At 32.8% G+C, this 15,061-nt stretch overlaps 1 protein-coding gene across 2 annotated transcripts in view; it reads left to right on the top strand.

Moving 5' to 3' along the window:
* The window catches only part of LOC107443541 (rabphilin-3A), a 105,939-nt gene that overhangs the window by 30,124 nt on the left and 60,754 nt on the right, over positions 1–15,061 (top strand). For both annotated transcript variants that reach the window (XM_087164563.1, XM_087164562.1), the window contains exons 2-4: positions 537–651; positions 2,197–2,332; positions 3,768–3,911. In XM_087164563.1, coding sequence (XP_087020689.1) covers positions 2,262–2,332; positions 3,768–3,911 — 215 coding nt within the window. In that variant the 5' untranslated portion in view covers positions 537–651; positions 2,197–2,261. The remainder of the gene's footprint in view (positions 1–536; positions 652–2,196; positions 2,333–3,767; positions 3,912–15,061) is intronic.

Here is a 15,061-nt window from a genome sequence, read left to right as displayed (position 1 = left end):
ATATAGTTGAAGAGTTTAAATCGCAGTAATTAACAACGTAAATTAGGAATAAACTATTTTATTGGTATTCTTACTCTTATAGAGTGCTGTTTATAAAAATATTGTGAAAATGTGAAGATTAGTGAGTGAAAGTGACTCTAAATAGAATACTTCTTAAAATTCCGATTAACGTGGTATTGTTTTTTTTTAGAACTTTATTATTATTATTATTTATTAATTTATTAGAAATTTATTATTATTATTATTTATTAGTTTATTAGAAATTTATTATTATTATTATTTATTAGTTTATTAGAAATTTATTATTATTATTATTGTTTATTAACTTATTAGAAATTTATTAGTTCATTAGAAAGTTGTTGTTATTATTATTGTTTATTAATTTATTAGAAATTTGTTATTATTATTATTTATTAATTTATTAGAAATTTATTATTATATCTTAGATACTTTAAAGACTCAGAAATTTCACAGTCACAGAATCTCTTATTCACTATTTATAAATGTACAACTATTTATTTATTCTTGTCTTGCAGGCACATAACTGGATAAACCGAGCCACTTTAAGCAGCCGGATGTCACGCTAACTGCCGGACGTTTTGTAAAAACATTCTCTCTCCCCCTTCCTTGCAAATATGCTTCAATTGAATGGTATTCTTTTTCCTTCCATCACTCCAAATATTCATTTTTCTTGCGTGTTTTTCAAAGATTTATCTGAATAATTCATAACCGTCATTCCTTGGTATGAAATGTGAATATTTATAAATGATATCGTGCTAGAGGAGATTTCATTATTTATCTAGATAAAAATCCCTTTTAAACAATATTGGAAATTATAGAAATTTTTACAAGAGTTATGTGATCTATCGATTTATCACAGAATACGATACTATATACGATAATTATTGACAATAATATCGAATATACAAAAATTATCACGATACATTTTGAATGTCTTGTCTTACAATAAGTATTGAAAGCATGGATCTAACCGTGATATTTCTATGAATAATTCATAACAGTCATTCGTTTATATGAGATGTGAATATTTATTAAATATATCGTACTTGAGGAGATTTCATTATTTATCTCGACAAAGATCCCTTTTAAACAATATTGGAAATTATAGAAATTTTACAAGAGTTATATGATCTATCGATTTATCACAGAATACGATACTATATACGATAATTATTGACAATAATATCGAATATACAAAAATTATCATGATACATTTTGAATGTCTTGTCTTACAATAAGTATTGAAAACATGGATCTAACCGTGATATTTCTATGAATAATTCATGTCATTCGTTTATATGAGATGTGAATATTTATTAAATATATCGTACTCATTATTTATCTCTACAAAGATCCCTTTTAAATAATATTGGAAATTATAGAAATTTTATGAGAGTTATGCGATCTATCGATGTATCACATTCTGTGATATATCGATAATTATCATGCGTAATTATATCAATAATATCGAATTTACGAAAAGTATCACGAGTAAAAAATAGTTGAAGTTACAGAAATTTTACAAGGATTATGTGATCGATCAATATATAATATATAATACGATAATTATTGACAATAATATCGAATATACGAAAAGTATCACCATACATTTTAAATACCTTGTCTAACAATAAATATTGAAAACATAGATCTAACCCTGATATTTCCATGAATTATTCATAACAGTCAATCGTTTGTATCATGCGTATTGTTTGTATGAAATGTATATCATTTATAATATACATTTATACACAATATACATTTATACATATACATTTATACATAATATACATTTATACATATACATTTATACATATACATTTATACATATACATTTATACATATACATTTATACATATACATTTATGCATATACATTTATAATATACATTTTAAATATTCTACACCTTTCTTAACTAAAATCAAACAACTCAACTCTGCCTTTGGAGTACAGAGAGAGCAATTTTGGTCTTTTGTCGTGCTCTCTCGATAGAAAAGGTTTTGCTTTTTGACTTCCGGCGCTGGTACCCCCTGAAGACGTCAGATTTGGTTGTCATATTTATCAATTTTTTTTCATATTTCATTGTTTCTTTTGTACTTACTTTTGCTTACTTATTTAAGCCCTAAGCATTATCTGTATTAAAATAAATCATTATGTACTGTGTATTTGTTGCAGGTCCTGACACCTAAGGATTCAAACTGGATAGCAGTACTTCATCTTTCAGGCCCAGGGGTGGCAGTATGGGAGATTTTGGAATGGCCCGAGATAAGTGGGTCTGTCCAAACGATCGAGAGCTTTCACTTCGAGCAAAGTAAGAAAGTTTATAAAGAATGCATGAGCATGAATTATTTTATTGATTGTCAAATAAGTTAAGAGTTTAAAAATGTCATTTATATTCTTCATTTTTAATTTCTTTATTTGTATATTTATATTGATTACATTTATTTGTTTGATTATAGATAATATGTTGTATGATTTGTTATGTTATATTGGTTAAGACTATTTTTCGAAAGGCTTTGTAGTCGCAAAAGATTATGGTTTTTTTGTGAATGATTTGCTACTTTCTTAACTAATGTGAGTTTGCAACAGTTACTCACATTAGCTAAGAAAACTAATGTGAGTAACTGTTGCAATGAACAATAACCGTTCGGTCAAGTTTAGTTTATTTTCAGCCAGCTCCACCGGGCGTTACTGCACCTTTAAAATGTATTCAACATATACAGTTAAAGTTCTCAATTATAACAAATTATAACACACAAATATGCACTAATTTTATTGTAAATTTTCAAATAGTCAGAGAAGGAAGAAAATAAAACTATCAGTTTTATTAATTTTTATTTTAATTTTTACGGCTGTCGTAAAGACTTCGAAGAATCTCTAGGGGTTTTTGCTTCTTTTTCTAGCCTCGATGCATTTATTTTAATAAATTTTATTAAATTTTAATAATTATTTTATTAAATTTTAATAATTATTTCATTAAATTTTAATAATTTAAAAAAAGATGAATACTTTTAAAATCAAACCAAGTCCCCTTGAATATGAAATTTTAAAAAAAAGAAAAATTAACACATACTGATTACAGATCTGGGCTCATAAAAATGTGTGAAAATTGGGAACATGATATTCATTCTGATAATTTCCATATAGATGAGAAATTGTTGCCAAATTGGCGAATTTTAATAAGTATAATACAATTAAAATATTAAAGTTACTTGCCTATTCTAAAGCCCATATAATACAACGAGATTGCATATACCGTTTAAAATTTTAGCTTTACTTCAGGTGTAAAGCGCGTACACTGTGGCTATTTTTTTAATTTTGTTTGGCGAAAAAGCTTCGAAAATCTTTGTGAAATTCAGAATCCAAGTCAAAATTTGAAAAGCATATGTTTTAAAAAGAAAGAAATAGAGTAGCATTGAGATTTCATTGTTGCAGTCTTTGAAATCGAATAACTCGACATCATTATTTATGAGTTTTAATTAAATTTTAATAATCACGTTTGAAGAATAATCACGACGTTATGACGCCATTTTGGCAAAACCCACAGAATGTGTGGCGCCATCTCTTAACAAGCGATTGATCTATTTTCTGAAAGGCTTGTTATCCTATGGCAGGATATAAAAAAAAAGTTAATTTGGGAAAAATTTTTAGACTTATCATCATTGCTATTTAATTTTTCTCTTCTGATAAAATGATTTAACATAATGAAAATACTATGTGGTTAAATAAATCTGTTTCCTAATTAGGCTTAAGACAGGATGGTCTGTGAAAACGAACTCTATCAATTCATTCAATAAACCGGAAACTCTGAGCGATGCAGAACAGGAAGTCATAATGGGCGTAATCAAAAGAGCTGAGAATTTGGATAAAGTAGAACAAGAAAGAGTAGGGTAAGTAGATATGTATTGTAAGTAGATATGTAGGGTAAGTACTCTCAATGTTTGAATGATGAACTATTAAAACATTGAGAGTTCACCTTCCTCATTGAACGTTCACCTCAGTGGTAGAGAGAACCTGGAGTTCACTTGCCGTCAGGCTAACCGTGGGAGGTTTTCCTCTCCATGTAACGCATTGTTGTTTACATTAGCAATTGTTCTTTTTATACCCTAATAATACAAACACATGCGCAAATTGAAAAAAGTGTTTGTTCATAAAAAGTTCAGTACCCTTTTTCTAACAAGTACAAATTTTTGCACAATGAAACAATAATACAGTCAAACCCCGATATAGTGAGCCTTCAAGGGACCGAAATTTCTGTTCACTATAACCGGGAGTTCACTATATCCGTTACGCAGGCAATTTAACTAATGGTTCCCAAACTCCTCCCTTTTATTACACATTATTTAAATAAATGACTGAAAAATATTATTTAGTAGCGAAAATGTGTTATTTTTCATTACTCTTCGTCTTGCTTACAAAAAAGAAAAAAAAATTAGTAATCTTTAGTTGATGAGCAATCTCATAATCCTTACAGAAAATGCATATTGATCCCACTGACACCTTACAGGTGCATTATCTGCCAGGGTTGGAAATATCTGCTTGGTTTGTTTAGGGATGGGAAAGTGAGATAAAAGAAGCTTATCGCTAAATTCCCCTCTATAGATGGTTTTAAAAATCGGTATATGTATTTATTTTAAAGTAAAAATTTCAAAATTATTACAAAAAAATGAGGAAAAAATCAGTTGAAGACAGAAAAAAGTTCATTATATCCAACTTCCTCACTTTTTTGGTTCACTATATCCACAAAAAATAACATTATACGTGTGTAGCAAGGCACGGGACCCAACATTTCGTTCACTGTATCCGGAAGTTCACTATAAACCGTGTTCACTATAGCGGGGTTTCACTGTAATTATTTTTTGCACATTCGGTTCTTTAAGTTCATCCCACAACACCCCAATCAATACTTTAACTTTACAGGATTCCTATTGGTCTTAGAAAAATGTAAAAGTTATTGGAATTTCCGATTTAAGTTAGTTAGTTAGTTAGTTAGTTAGTTGGATTTTATTGGCACAAGAGCCAGAAATGGCTATGCTGCGCCAGGCACTAGGTTAATAGTCGGACTCTAGGTCAAACTACTGATTTATTATTTAAAGCAGAGAATGTATTATTTTAAAGCAGAGAATATAGTCCAATAGTTTTGATGAACTTTAAAAGGTTGTGATGTATAGGGTCACCAAGTAAAGATTGAAGATTAGGATAAAAGCTACCAAAAAGTTTGTTCCTCAAATGTTTGAATCGTTCGCAGTCTGTTAAAATATGTTTAATAGTAATGTCGACATGACATAGAGAACAACTAGGTGCAGGTTCAGATTTTAGTAAATGCATGTGAGTAAAACGAGAATGACCAATGCGCAGTCTATTGATAATAACCTGGGTTTTGCGATCAATATGTATTGTTTTAAAGTTGTCAAGATTAGGATAAATTTCGTGCAGTTTATTATTAGCTTGTTTATACCAATGTTCTTTCCAAGCCTGTTGTATTGTGGATTTACATATGCGTTTGAAATCAAGAGATGTTATAAGGTTATTGCTTACGTTTTGAGTGGTTTTAGCCGTAATGTCAGCAAGGTCATTCCCCCTGTAACGAGCCCTCATCCCCCTCATACCAGAAAACTATCCCCAGATGGCGCCACTGGCGCAACAGAAGTAATAACTTTTTATTTTTTCAAAAACTTAAAAACAGTAGAAGTAGATGTAATGTAACTAGAGACGCGCCATGCAGCGCTAATACCTAACTGAATGTTTTCATCACTTTATAATCATCATTTACCATTTCATGTAAATTCATCTTCATCTATTTATAATTAAAACCAATAAAGGTTTATGAATAATCAAATTGGCGGTCTAAAGGTAAGTGGAATATTTTCCACAATTCATATTGAAAACAGGAATTCATTTTAGATTGAACATTTTCTGGCGCCCGAACAGGGACCGCCATTAAGAGATTTCTTGTTTATTTTCGATTAGAAATTTAGTTTCATAGAATAGTGACTTTAAGTGTATAAATAGTTCGCTTATAAATTAAGATGGAGAAATCCAAACAAAAGCGCACTACGATAAGGTCATTAACAACTAAGTTATTAACCAAAATCGAAAACATTTATCAAGACGATAGGGTTACAATAGATGAATTGGATGAGTTAATGTCTGAATTAATATTAAAACAAGAACAATTGAAAGAAATTGATCTCGAAATTCAGCAGGATATTACAGATGTAAATGAAATCGATACAGAAATTATAAAGTGTGATGAATATTTGACAAATATTGTACGAAGTAAAAGCAGATTAAACAGAAAAATAGAAAAACTGTCGACTTCGGTAGTGTCTCCTGAGTTAAATCCGAACATTTCCGAACCGAAGATAAACACTAATATAAGAATAAATGAAACTTCTTTTGTGAAACTGCCTCTTTTAACTATAGAGAAATTTTCTGGCGATCCTGCAGACTGGCAAAGATTTTACGATCAGTTCGAATCTGCCATAGATAAAAACACTGGTTTGTCGAATGTTGAAAAGTTTAATTACTTGAAAACATATTTAGTGGGATCGGCTTCAGATGCGATTAAAGGATTCAGTTTAACAAATAATAATTATGTATCAGCAATTGAAACATTAAAAGAACGCTTTGGCAAGAAAACGTTGATAATTAACTCTCATTTGAATAAATTATTGAGTTTAACCCCAGTAGAAAAATCAACAGATATTTTTTCATTAAGAAAACTTTTTGATTCTTGTCAAACTGAAATAAGAAATTTAGATTCTTTGGGAATTAATCAGGAAAATTACGGGGCTTTACTTTGTCCTATACTTATTAAATTGCTTCCCTCAGATATAGTGTTAGAAATAACCAAAAAATATAGCAATGATGATGAGTGGAAAGTATCAGAGATCCTCGATATTTTAAAAACAGAAGTAATTAGCCGAGAAAAAGCCACGGCCTTGAGTTCGTCTATAACACGAGTTTCAGAATGTTCCCCCTTCCCCTCCTCAAAGCGTAGCAGTGGAGGCGAGAATTCGAATAAACAAAATAAGATTCGCATATCAACGGCGTCAGGTTTATTGAATGAATCGAGTAATAAGAAAAATAAATGTATTTCTTGCGGTAACGATAGACATAATTTATGGGATTGTAATGAATTTAAAATGAAAGAAATGAATGAGAAAAGGGATATTTTAAAGAGAAGCGGTTGTTGCTTTATTTGTTTTCGCTTTGGCCATACGGCTAAAAAATGCAGGAGTTTTGTAAAATGCGATATTTGTTTTAGACGTCATTATACATTTATGTGTCCGGAAAAGAAAACAGATAGTAAAGTGGAAAGTACGGTTTTATCGAATGAAACTTGTAATCCGGAAGTATTAATGCAAACGTTAACAATTCGCTTAATAAACGGAAAAAAAGAAATAGTTATACGCGGATTGATAGACACGGGGTCCCAAAAGTCGTATCTTTTAAAAGAAACAATAAATAAAATTGGTTACAAACCAATAGGGCAAGAAAACTTAAATCATAGTCTTTTCGGTGGATTACAAAGAACTAATCAGCATAATAAATACAGAATTTTTTTGAGCGATTTAAATCGGGATTATTTTTGTAACTTTGAAGTTTATGATCAGGAAAAAATTTGTACAGAAATTCCTAAAATAAGAGACGGCTCGTGGATAAAAGAAGCGAATAAGTTAGGAATTAAATTTTGCGATTATAAAAACATGGAAGGGTCGAATTCAGAAACTAAAGAAATTGATTTACTTATCGGAGCCGACGTTTGCGGTAAACTTTTCACGGGTATTATTAAATCAGTTTCAGAAAGTTTAGTTGCATTCGAAACGCGATTAGGGTGGACACTTATGGGTAAAACTCGTGATCCTGAAAACAGTAATAGTACCAACACAGTTTTGTCCCTTCATGTGGCTCAGGCTAAAATTTCGGATCTCTGGAAACTAGATACGTTAGGGATATTAGACCCAGGTGAAAAAGAATCAGGAGAAGAAATTGCAAAAGCTACCGAAGACCATTTTAATCGCAACATTAAGGTACTTGAAGATGGGAGATATGAAGTGAGCCTTCCATGGATCTTAAATCACCCTACTTTGCCTAATTATAGAAGTGTTGCTGAAAGAAGATTGAAGAACTGCGTTGAGTCCTTAAAGAAATCAGAAATATTAGAAGATTATGAAGCGGTATTTAAAGAATGGCTACGAGAGGGAATTATCGAAGAGGTTGACCCAGACGATACAGCCACCAATGAACATTTTTTGCCCCACCGAGCAGTGATAAAAGAAAATTCTACTACCAAGATCAGACCTGTTTTTGATGGTTCGACAAAAATAAAAAATTTCCCCTCTATCAACAATTGTCTTGAAAAAGGACCTAATCTTGTGGAGCTCATTCCTTCAGTGATCAACAGATTTAGATTAAATAAGATTGGAGTCATTGCAGATATTCGAAAAGCTTTCTTGCAGATCCAACTGAGTGAAGCTGATAGACCTTTCCTAAGATTTCTATGGTGTGAAAATGGACACCTTTCGAAAATCAAAATTTACCAACATCGAAGAGTGGTGTTTGGCTTGACTTGCAGTCCATATTTGTTGGGAGCCACTCTACAGTACCATTTGAAGAAAGCGCCAGAATCAATGCTGGAAACTGCAGTTAAATTAGAAGAATCATTTTATGTAGATAATTGCTTAACCAGTTTTGAAGATAGAGAACATTTGCACAAATTTATTACTGAATCGCAGTATATATTGAAGAGAGCTCAATTCGATCTAAGAGGGTGGGAGCATAGTATCCTAAATTCACAAGAAGTAGCCATCCCTAATGAAGAAAGAAAAGTACCTGTTTTGGGACTGATTTGGAAATTAAGTACTGATTCATTGACTTTGGACTTAACGGAAACATCGCATTCATCTGAGACTTTAACCAAAAGAAGAATCCTGTCTGAAGTTCACAAAGTATTCGACCCAATTGGTTACACGTGTACAGTAACATTAAGACCGAAGATCATGCTTCAGGAGTGCTGGAAGCTAAAATGCACTTGGGATGCAGAATTACCATCTTCTATTAGAAAAACGTTTGAAAAATGGCAAAAACAACTAAGTCAATTGAAAGATATAACGATTCCGAGATGTCTCTTGGACAATCCTGAAGGTTCGAGAAAATTAAGTTTACATATTTTTTGTGATGCGAGCAAGATAGCTTATGCTACATGCATATTCCTGAGAAGCCAAAACGAAGACTCGACATGGCAGCTCATTCAAGCTCGATCTCGAGTAGCTCCTCTAAAACCCGTCACAATACCCAGACTTGAACTTTTATCCTGTACAATTGGAGCTAGACTGGCACATGGAGTTAAATCAGACTTAAGACTTGAAAATATTCCTACATTTTTCTGGTCAGATTCAGTAAATGCCCTCTTTTGGATAAAAAGGAATGAAAATTGGGCCCCTTTTGTTTACAACAGAGTCCAAGAAATCAGATCTCTCAGTTTGCCAGAAGAATGGAATTATGTTCCCGGAACTCTTAATCCAGCTGATCTTCCCTCACGAGGATGTTCTGCAGAGCATCTTAAGCAATCTAAATGGTGGGAGGGCCCTATGTGGCTGAAAGATCCACCACAGCTCTGGCCAAAAGATATTAGCGATCCAGATTTGGACATTATCAACGCTGAAAGAAGAAAAACGGTAGTGACTTCAACAAATTTATTCAAAGGACAAATTCTGTTATATGATACTTTAACATCATATCGAAAAATGATAAGAGTAACTGCTTGGATTTACAGATTCTATCGAAACATCAAGAGTGCTGCGGATGAACGAAACCTCGAAAAACAGCTGACTATTGAAGAAATGAAAGACGCTGAAATGGTTATTATGAAGTACGTACAGAACAGATGCCTAGCAGAAGAAACCAAGCCTTGCTATACTTCATTACAAACTATAACGCATGATGAAGGCCTTATACGAGTTAGAACAAGAATAGCCATGAGGAAGGATTTGAGAACATTTAAGTATCCTATTGTTCTGCCATCTGACCATAATGTCACTCACTGCCTTATACTTGATAAACACAAAGAACTAAATCATGCCGGAACTCAAATTGTAATGTCAGTTCTAAGAGAACAATATTGGATCCTCAGATGCAGAAAAACTGTTCAACGAGTGATTAAAAAATGTGTCATTTGCAAAAGATTCAGCGCTCGTCCTACAGAAGTGCTAAGTGGTCCTCTACCAGAAGATCGTGTACGAGAAGCATTGATTTTTGAGGTCATTGGAGTGGATTTGTGCGGACCACTCTTTTTGAAGGATGGAAGCAAGAGTTGGATCGTGCTGTTCACCTGTGCGGTTTTCCGAGCCATTCATGTTGAGTTAGTAACTTCACTTTCCTCGGATAGCTTTCTGTTGGCATTTAGAAGGTTTATAGCACGACGAGGAAGACCCGCAACGGTTTTCTCTGACAACGGCACAAATCTGACTCGAGCGGCTGCAGATCTGAAATCAGTAGACTTCGAAAAACTAAAAGAGTTTGCTACTTCGAAAAAGATTCACTGGAAGTTCAATCCTCCCTCTGCACCCTGGTGGGGTGGATTTTTTGAAAGAATGATTGGAATGCTAAAATCAATTTTACGGAAAGTCCTTGGAAGAGCAAACCTTCTCTATGAAGAGCTATACACAGTCATTTGTGATGTTGAAAGCATCATAAATTCCAGACCACTTACGTACATCTCAGAAGATCTAGAGGACCTGATACCATTAACACCTGCCATGTTTTTGCACGAACTTAAAGAATCTGGAGTACCAGATATTGATTTAATTGATGCCACCAGGATGAAAAAACGATTTGCCTATCGTCAAAAAATTCGAGAGGACTTAAGAAAAAGTTTCCGAATTGAATACTTAGGACAACTTAAGGATTTTGCCCGTAAAAAGAAAGACTCTCAAGTTAAAGAAGGAGAAATCGTTCTCGTAGGAGAAATCGTTCTCTTTACCCCGGCAAAGATGGAAAAACAAAAGTGGTGCGCGTAAAAACTCGGCATGGATCATACTTACGACCCTGTCGAAAACTTTATAGACTTGAATTGACTAATTGAGTTTCGTTATGACATTTGTCGTCCAAAACTCAAGGTGGGAGGATGTAACGAGCCCTCATCCCCCTCATACCAGAAAACTATCCCCAGATGGCGCCACTGGCGCAACAGAAGTAATAACTTTTTATTTTTTCAAAAACTTAAAAACAGTAGAAGTAGATGTAATGTAACTAGAGACGCGCCATGCAGCGCTAATACCTAACTGAATGTTTTCATCACTTTATAATCATCATTTACCATTTCATGTAAATTCATCTTCATCTATTTATAATTAAAACCAATAAAGGTTTATGAATAATCAAATTGGCGGTCTAAAGGTAAGTGGAATATTTTCCACAATTCATATTGAAAACAGGAATTCATTTTAGATCGAACACCCCCTTATGCCAACATGTGATGGTATCCAACAAAAGTAGATATGGAAACCTTCACCACACAATTCTGTAAAACAACTTTGGATTTTACATATCATGGGGTTTCGCCCGGTGTGAGGAGCACTTGATATAAAACTGCGAGAGTCAGTATAAATTATCCACTTGCGGTAAGTTTGGTCAGAGATAAAATTTAGAGCTAGTAAAATAGCGTAGCATTCTGCAGTGAAAATTGATGCGTCTTGGTGCAATTGTTCAGATATAGTAAAATTTTCAATAACCACACCACAACCAACATGGTTATCATGTTTTGAACCATCAGTAAAAATTGGTTTAAAATCATTATAATTATTACGATGTTCATAAAATTTTTGGCTAAAAACACTAGAGTTGGTGTCAGATTTCTTGAAATTTCCAAAAATATCTAAGACACACATCGAGAGATTAACCCAAGGTGGGATAGTCTCTATATTAGTAAAAGCTGCGAAATTGAAAATATTAAAATCATTTAAAATTTTTATGATTCTTAACCCAAATGAAGGGATGTAAGATGGACGTGAAGAGAAATGAGTGGTAAATTGCGGATTGAATTTCCGATTTAAAATCATAGAGGTCTAATAGGGCCAGGCCTGGTAGCGAGACGGAAAATAGAAAATACTGGTCGTTAAATTACTTCAGTAATAGATAACTTTCGGAAGGTATAAGTTTATTTGTAACAATAACAATTTCAGGGATCTAAGTTTTAAAAAAAAGAAACATTTTATTAAACAGGAACGGGCGACTAAAACTGTTAAAAGTGGTGACATATAAGAATCAAAAGTCTATTAGCACGTTCACGCCGGGTGTTGCGTTTGAAAGCGGGACGGAAAAGAGAAAATACTGGTAGAAGAACTATTTCAATATTAGATAATATTCGGGAGGAGTTAATCTATTCTCAACAATAACAATTCACTTTAAGGAAATTTATCACGGCGAAGAAGAAATTCAATATAAAAATTGCATCCGTTAAAAACAATTGGTAGTTATGGATTTTTATTATTCCCGGAAAAAAACTAAAAAATGAAATTTATTTGTTACCAGTTTTTACTCCGGTGCGCCGCCAAGATGAGAAAATCTAGCGTGACCCACCGGTGGGTCACCCCGGCGTGAACGTGTTAAAAGCAAAGCTAGCCATGAAAATTCACGATTATTGGCTATTTTTTGCAGAGTTGGCAGTTAATAATTAGTGGTGTCAACAGCCAATCGCGATTTTTAACTTTTGAGTAATTTTTTATTATAGTAAAAAATACAAAAATTTTTTTATTAGTGGTACACAGAGTTGCAAAAAATTTAGAAAGGGTACACAAAAGTCATAAGTTTGGGAAACACTGGCATAAGCCTTTGAATTATTTAAAAGATATGGTGAGTAAAAACCCTATAAATCGAATTTGCTAAACCAAGAATCATATATTAAAAGTCTACCACTTGCAAATATTTATCTGCTGTCCGGAGCAAGTTGACGTCTTTGTAAGAGTAAAGGTTATCGTTTTACACGTAAATAATTTGCATTAATTCATGGTGGTAGTTAAGATTGAATAATTAAACAGATCAAATTTAAAAAAAATTAACTGAGTAAACTACTTCTTACATTTTTTCTCGCCTTTAATCTTTACAAAAATTAATTTAAAAAAACTATATTGTATAGTAAAACACAGGAGATGATATTATGGTAGTTAATGATATGTTGTTGTTGCCGGAAACCAATAAGGCAAGGGGTGCGATTGTTCTTGTTTTCCAGTGGTGCCATCTATCTTCAAGAATACAACACCTGCCGCATCATACGTCTCACTCGTTCATAGGGCAGACCCATTCATACATCCATTCATTCATCCACAAAACGTAATTTTGACCTGAACCAGAGAACGATTATTCTTTAATTCAGTACCCTCAGAGGTATAATTTGTTATGGGAGCATGGAGGACTTTGTGACCGGACATATTTAACATGCACCAGTCACCTATTACTACACGGAGGAATCTTCGACTAGCTGGATTCGAACTCCCGTTCTCACGAACGCGAGTCCAGCGCCCTGCCAACTGGGCAATCCCGGTCCATATGAATCACTAAGTTTTTGACCTCAGTTGCTACTTTTTTTCCCCTCCGAAAATTTGCATTCCATGTATTGAACAATAGAAGTATCGTTCCAAGCGGAATAGTACTCGTATATTTAATTTGATAACAATATTGTTTGCAACCACTTTCGCTATCTTATTGACATAAAACACCCGTTATAAATTCCATAACGGATTTACCAGTAAGCATAAAACATATTAAATACCTTTCTCAAACTTTTCAAAATAATGTTATTCTTATAAAAAAAATTAAAAATCTTCTTTTCCTTTGGAAATAAGGAGGAGAAAAAAAAAATCAAAGGCTGAAAAAAAAAGCGGAATATGGAGACGTTAGAAAAGGGCAATTTTCACTTTGCATTTAAAAAACTTATTTATATTCATGTAAGCAGTTGACGTCTTAATTAAGCCATTATTTACTCACTGTAACCGAAAACTGACTTCAAACAAAACACTGAAGATTGTTTCTTCTTTCAAAAAAGAACAAAAAAAAGTTAATGCATCGTCACTTGAGATTAAATGATATTCAAAATGAGTCTGATCTATACGTTGTTTGTTTTTTTGCAATAAATAAAACGACGGAGAAATTTTTTCTTCTTGCATTTGTAACTATATTCGCATCAATACATTTTGAAAAATATGTTTTGATATGTGAAGGTAGCACCATCTAGAGTTTTAATTTTATTTTTATATCTAGTTTCTCACTCTTAATCAAGGCTTTGGCAATTGATAGGGAAAATGACCGACTCCAACTATGACTCAGTCATCTGGAATTTTAATCTTAACATTCCGACTCCTGGAATTTAAAACTTGTAGACTCCGACTCCTAGAATTTTAAGCTTAAAGACACCGACTCTTGGAATTTTAAACTTAAATATTCCGTCTTCGACTCCTAAAATTTGAACATTAAAAATTCTGATTATTTTAAATTTAAAGATTCCGACTCCTTGAATTTTAAACTTAAAGACTCCGTCTCTAATTCAGGGAAAGTGACCGACTCCAACTATGACTCGAACACCTGGAATTTTAACCTTAAGATTTCGACTCCTGGAATTTGAAACTTGTAGACTCCTAGAATTTTAAGCTTAAAGACACCGACTCTTAGAATTTTAAACTTAAATATTCCGTCTCTAACTTTGACTCCTAAAATTTGAACATTAAAGATTCTGATTATTTTAAATTTGAAGATTCCGACTCCTTGAATTTTAAACTTAAAGACTCCGTCTCTAATTTAGGGAAAATGACCGACTCCAACTATGACTCAGTCATCTGGAATTTTAACCTTACGATTCCGACTCCTGGAATTAAAAACTTGTAGACTCCGACTCCTAGAATTTTAAGCTTAACGACACCGATTCTTAGAATTTTAAACTTTATTATTCCGTCTCTAACTCCGACTCCTAAAATTTGAACATTAAAGATTCTGATTATTTTAATTTTAAAGACTCAAAGACTCCGTCTCTAAATTCGACTCC

Source organism: Parasteatoda tepidariorum, chromosome 5, assembly GCF_982258835.1.
Source record: "Parasteatoda tepidariorum strain Cologne lab strain chromosome 5, Ptep-v5.0, whole genome shotgun sequence".
NCBI classification, from domain to species: Eukaryota; Metazoa; Arthropoda; class Arachnida; order Araneae; family Theridiidae; genus Parasteatoda; species Parasteatoda tepidariorum.
The sequence above is the reverse complement of the archived record's forward strand: the minus strand, read 5'-3'. Positions and strand labels throughout refer to the sequence as shown.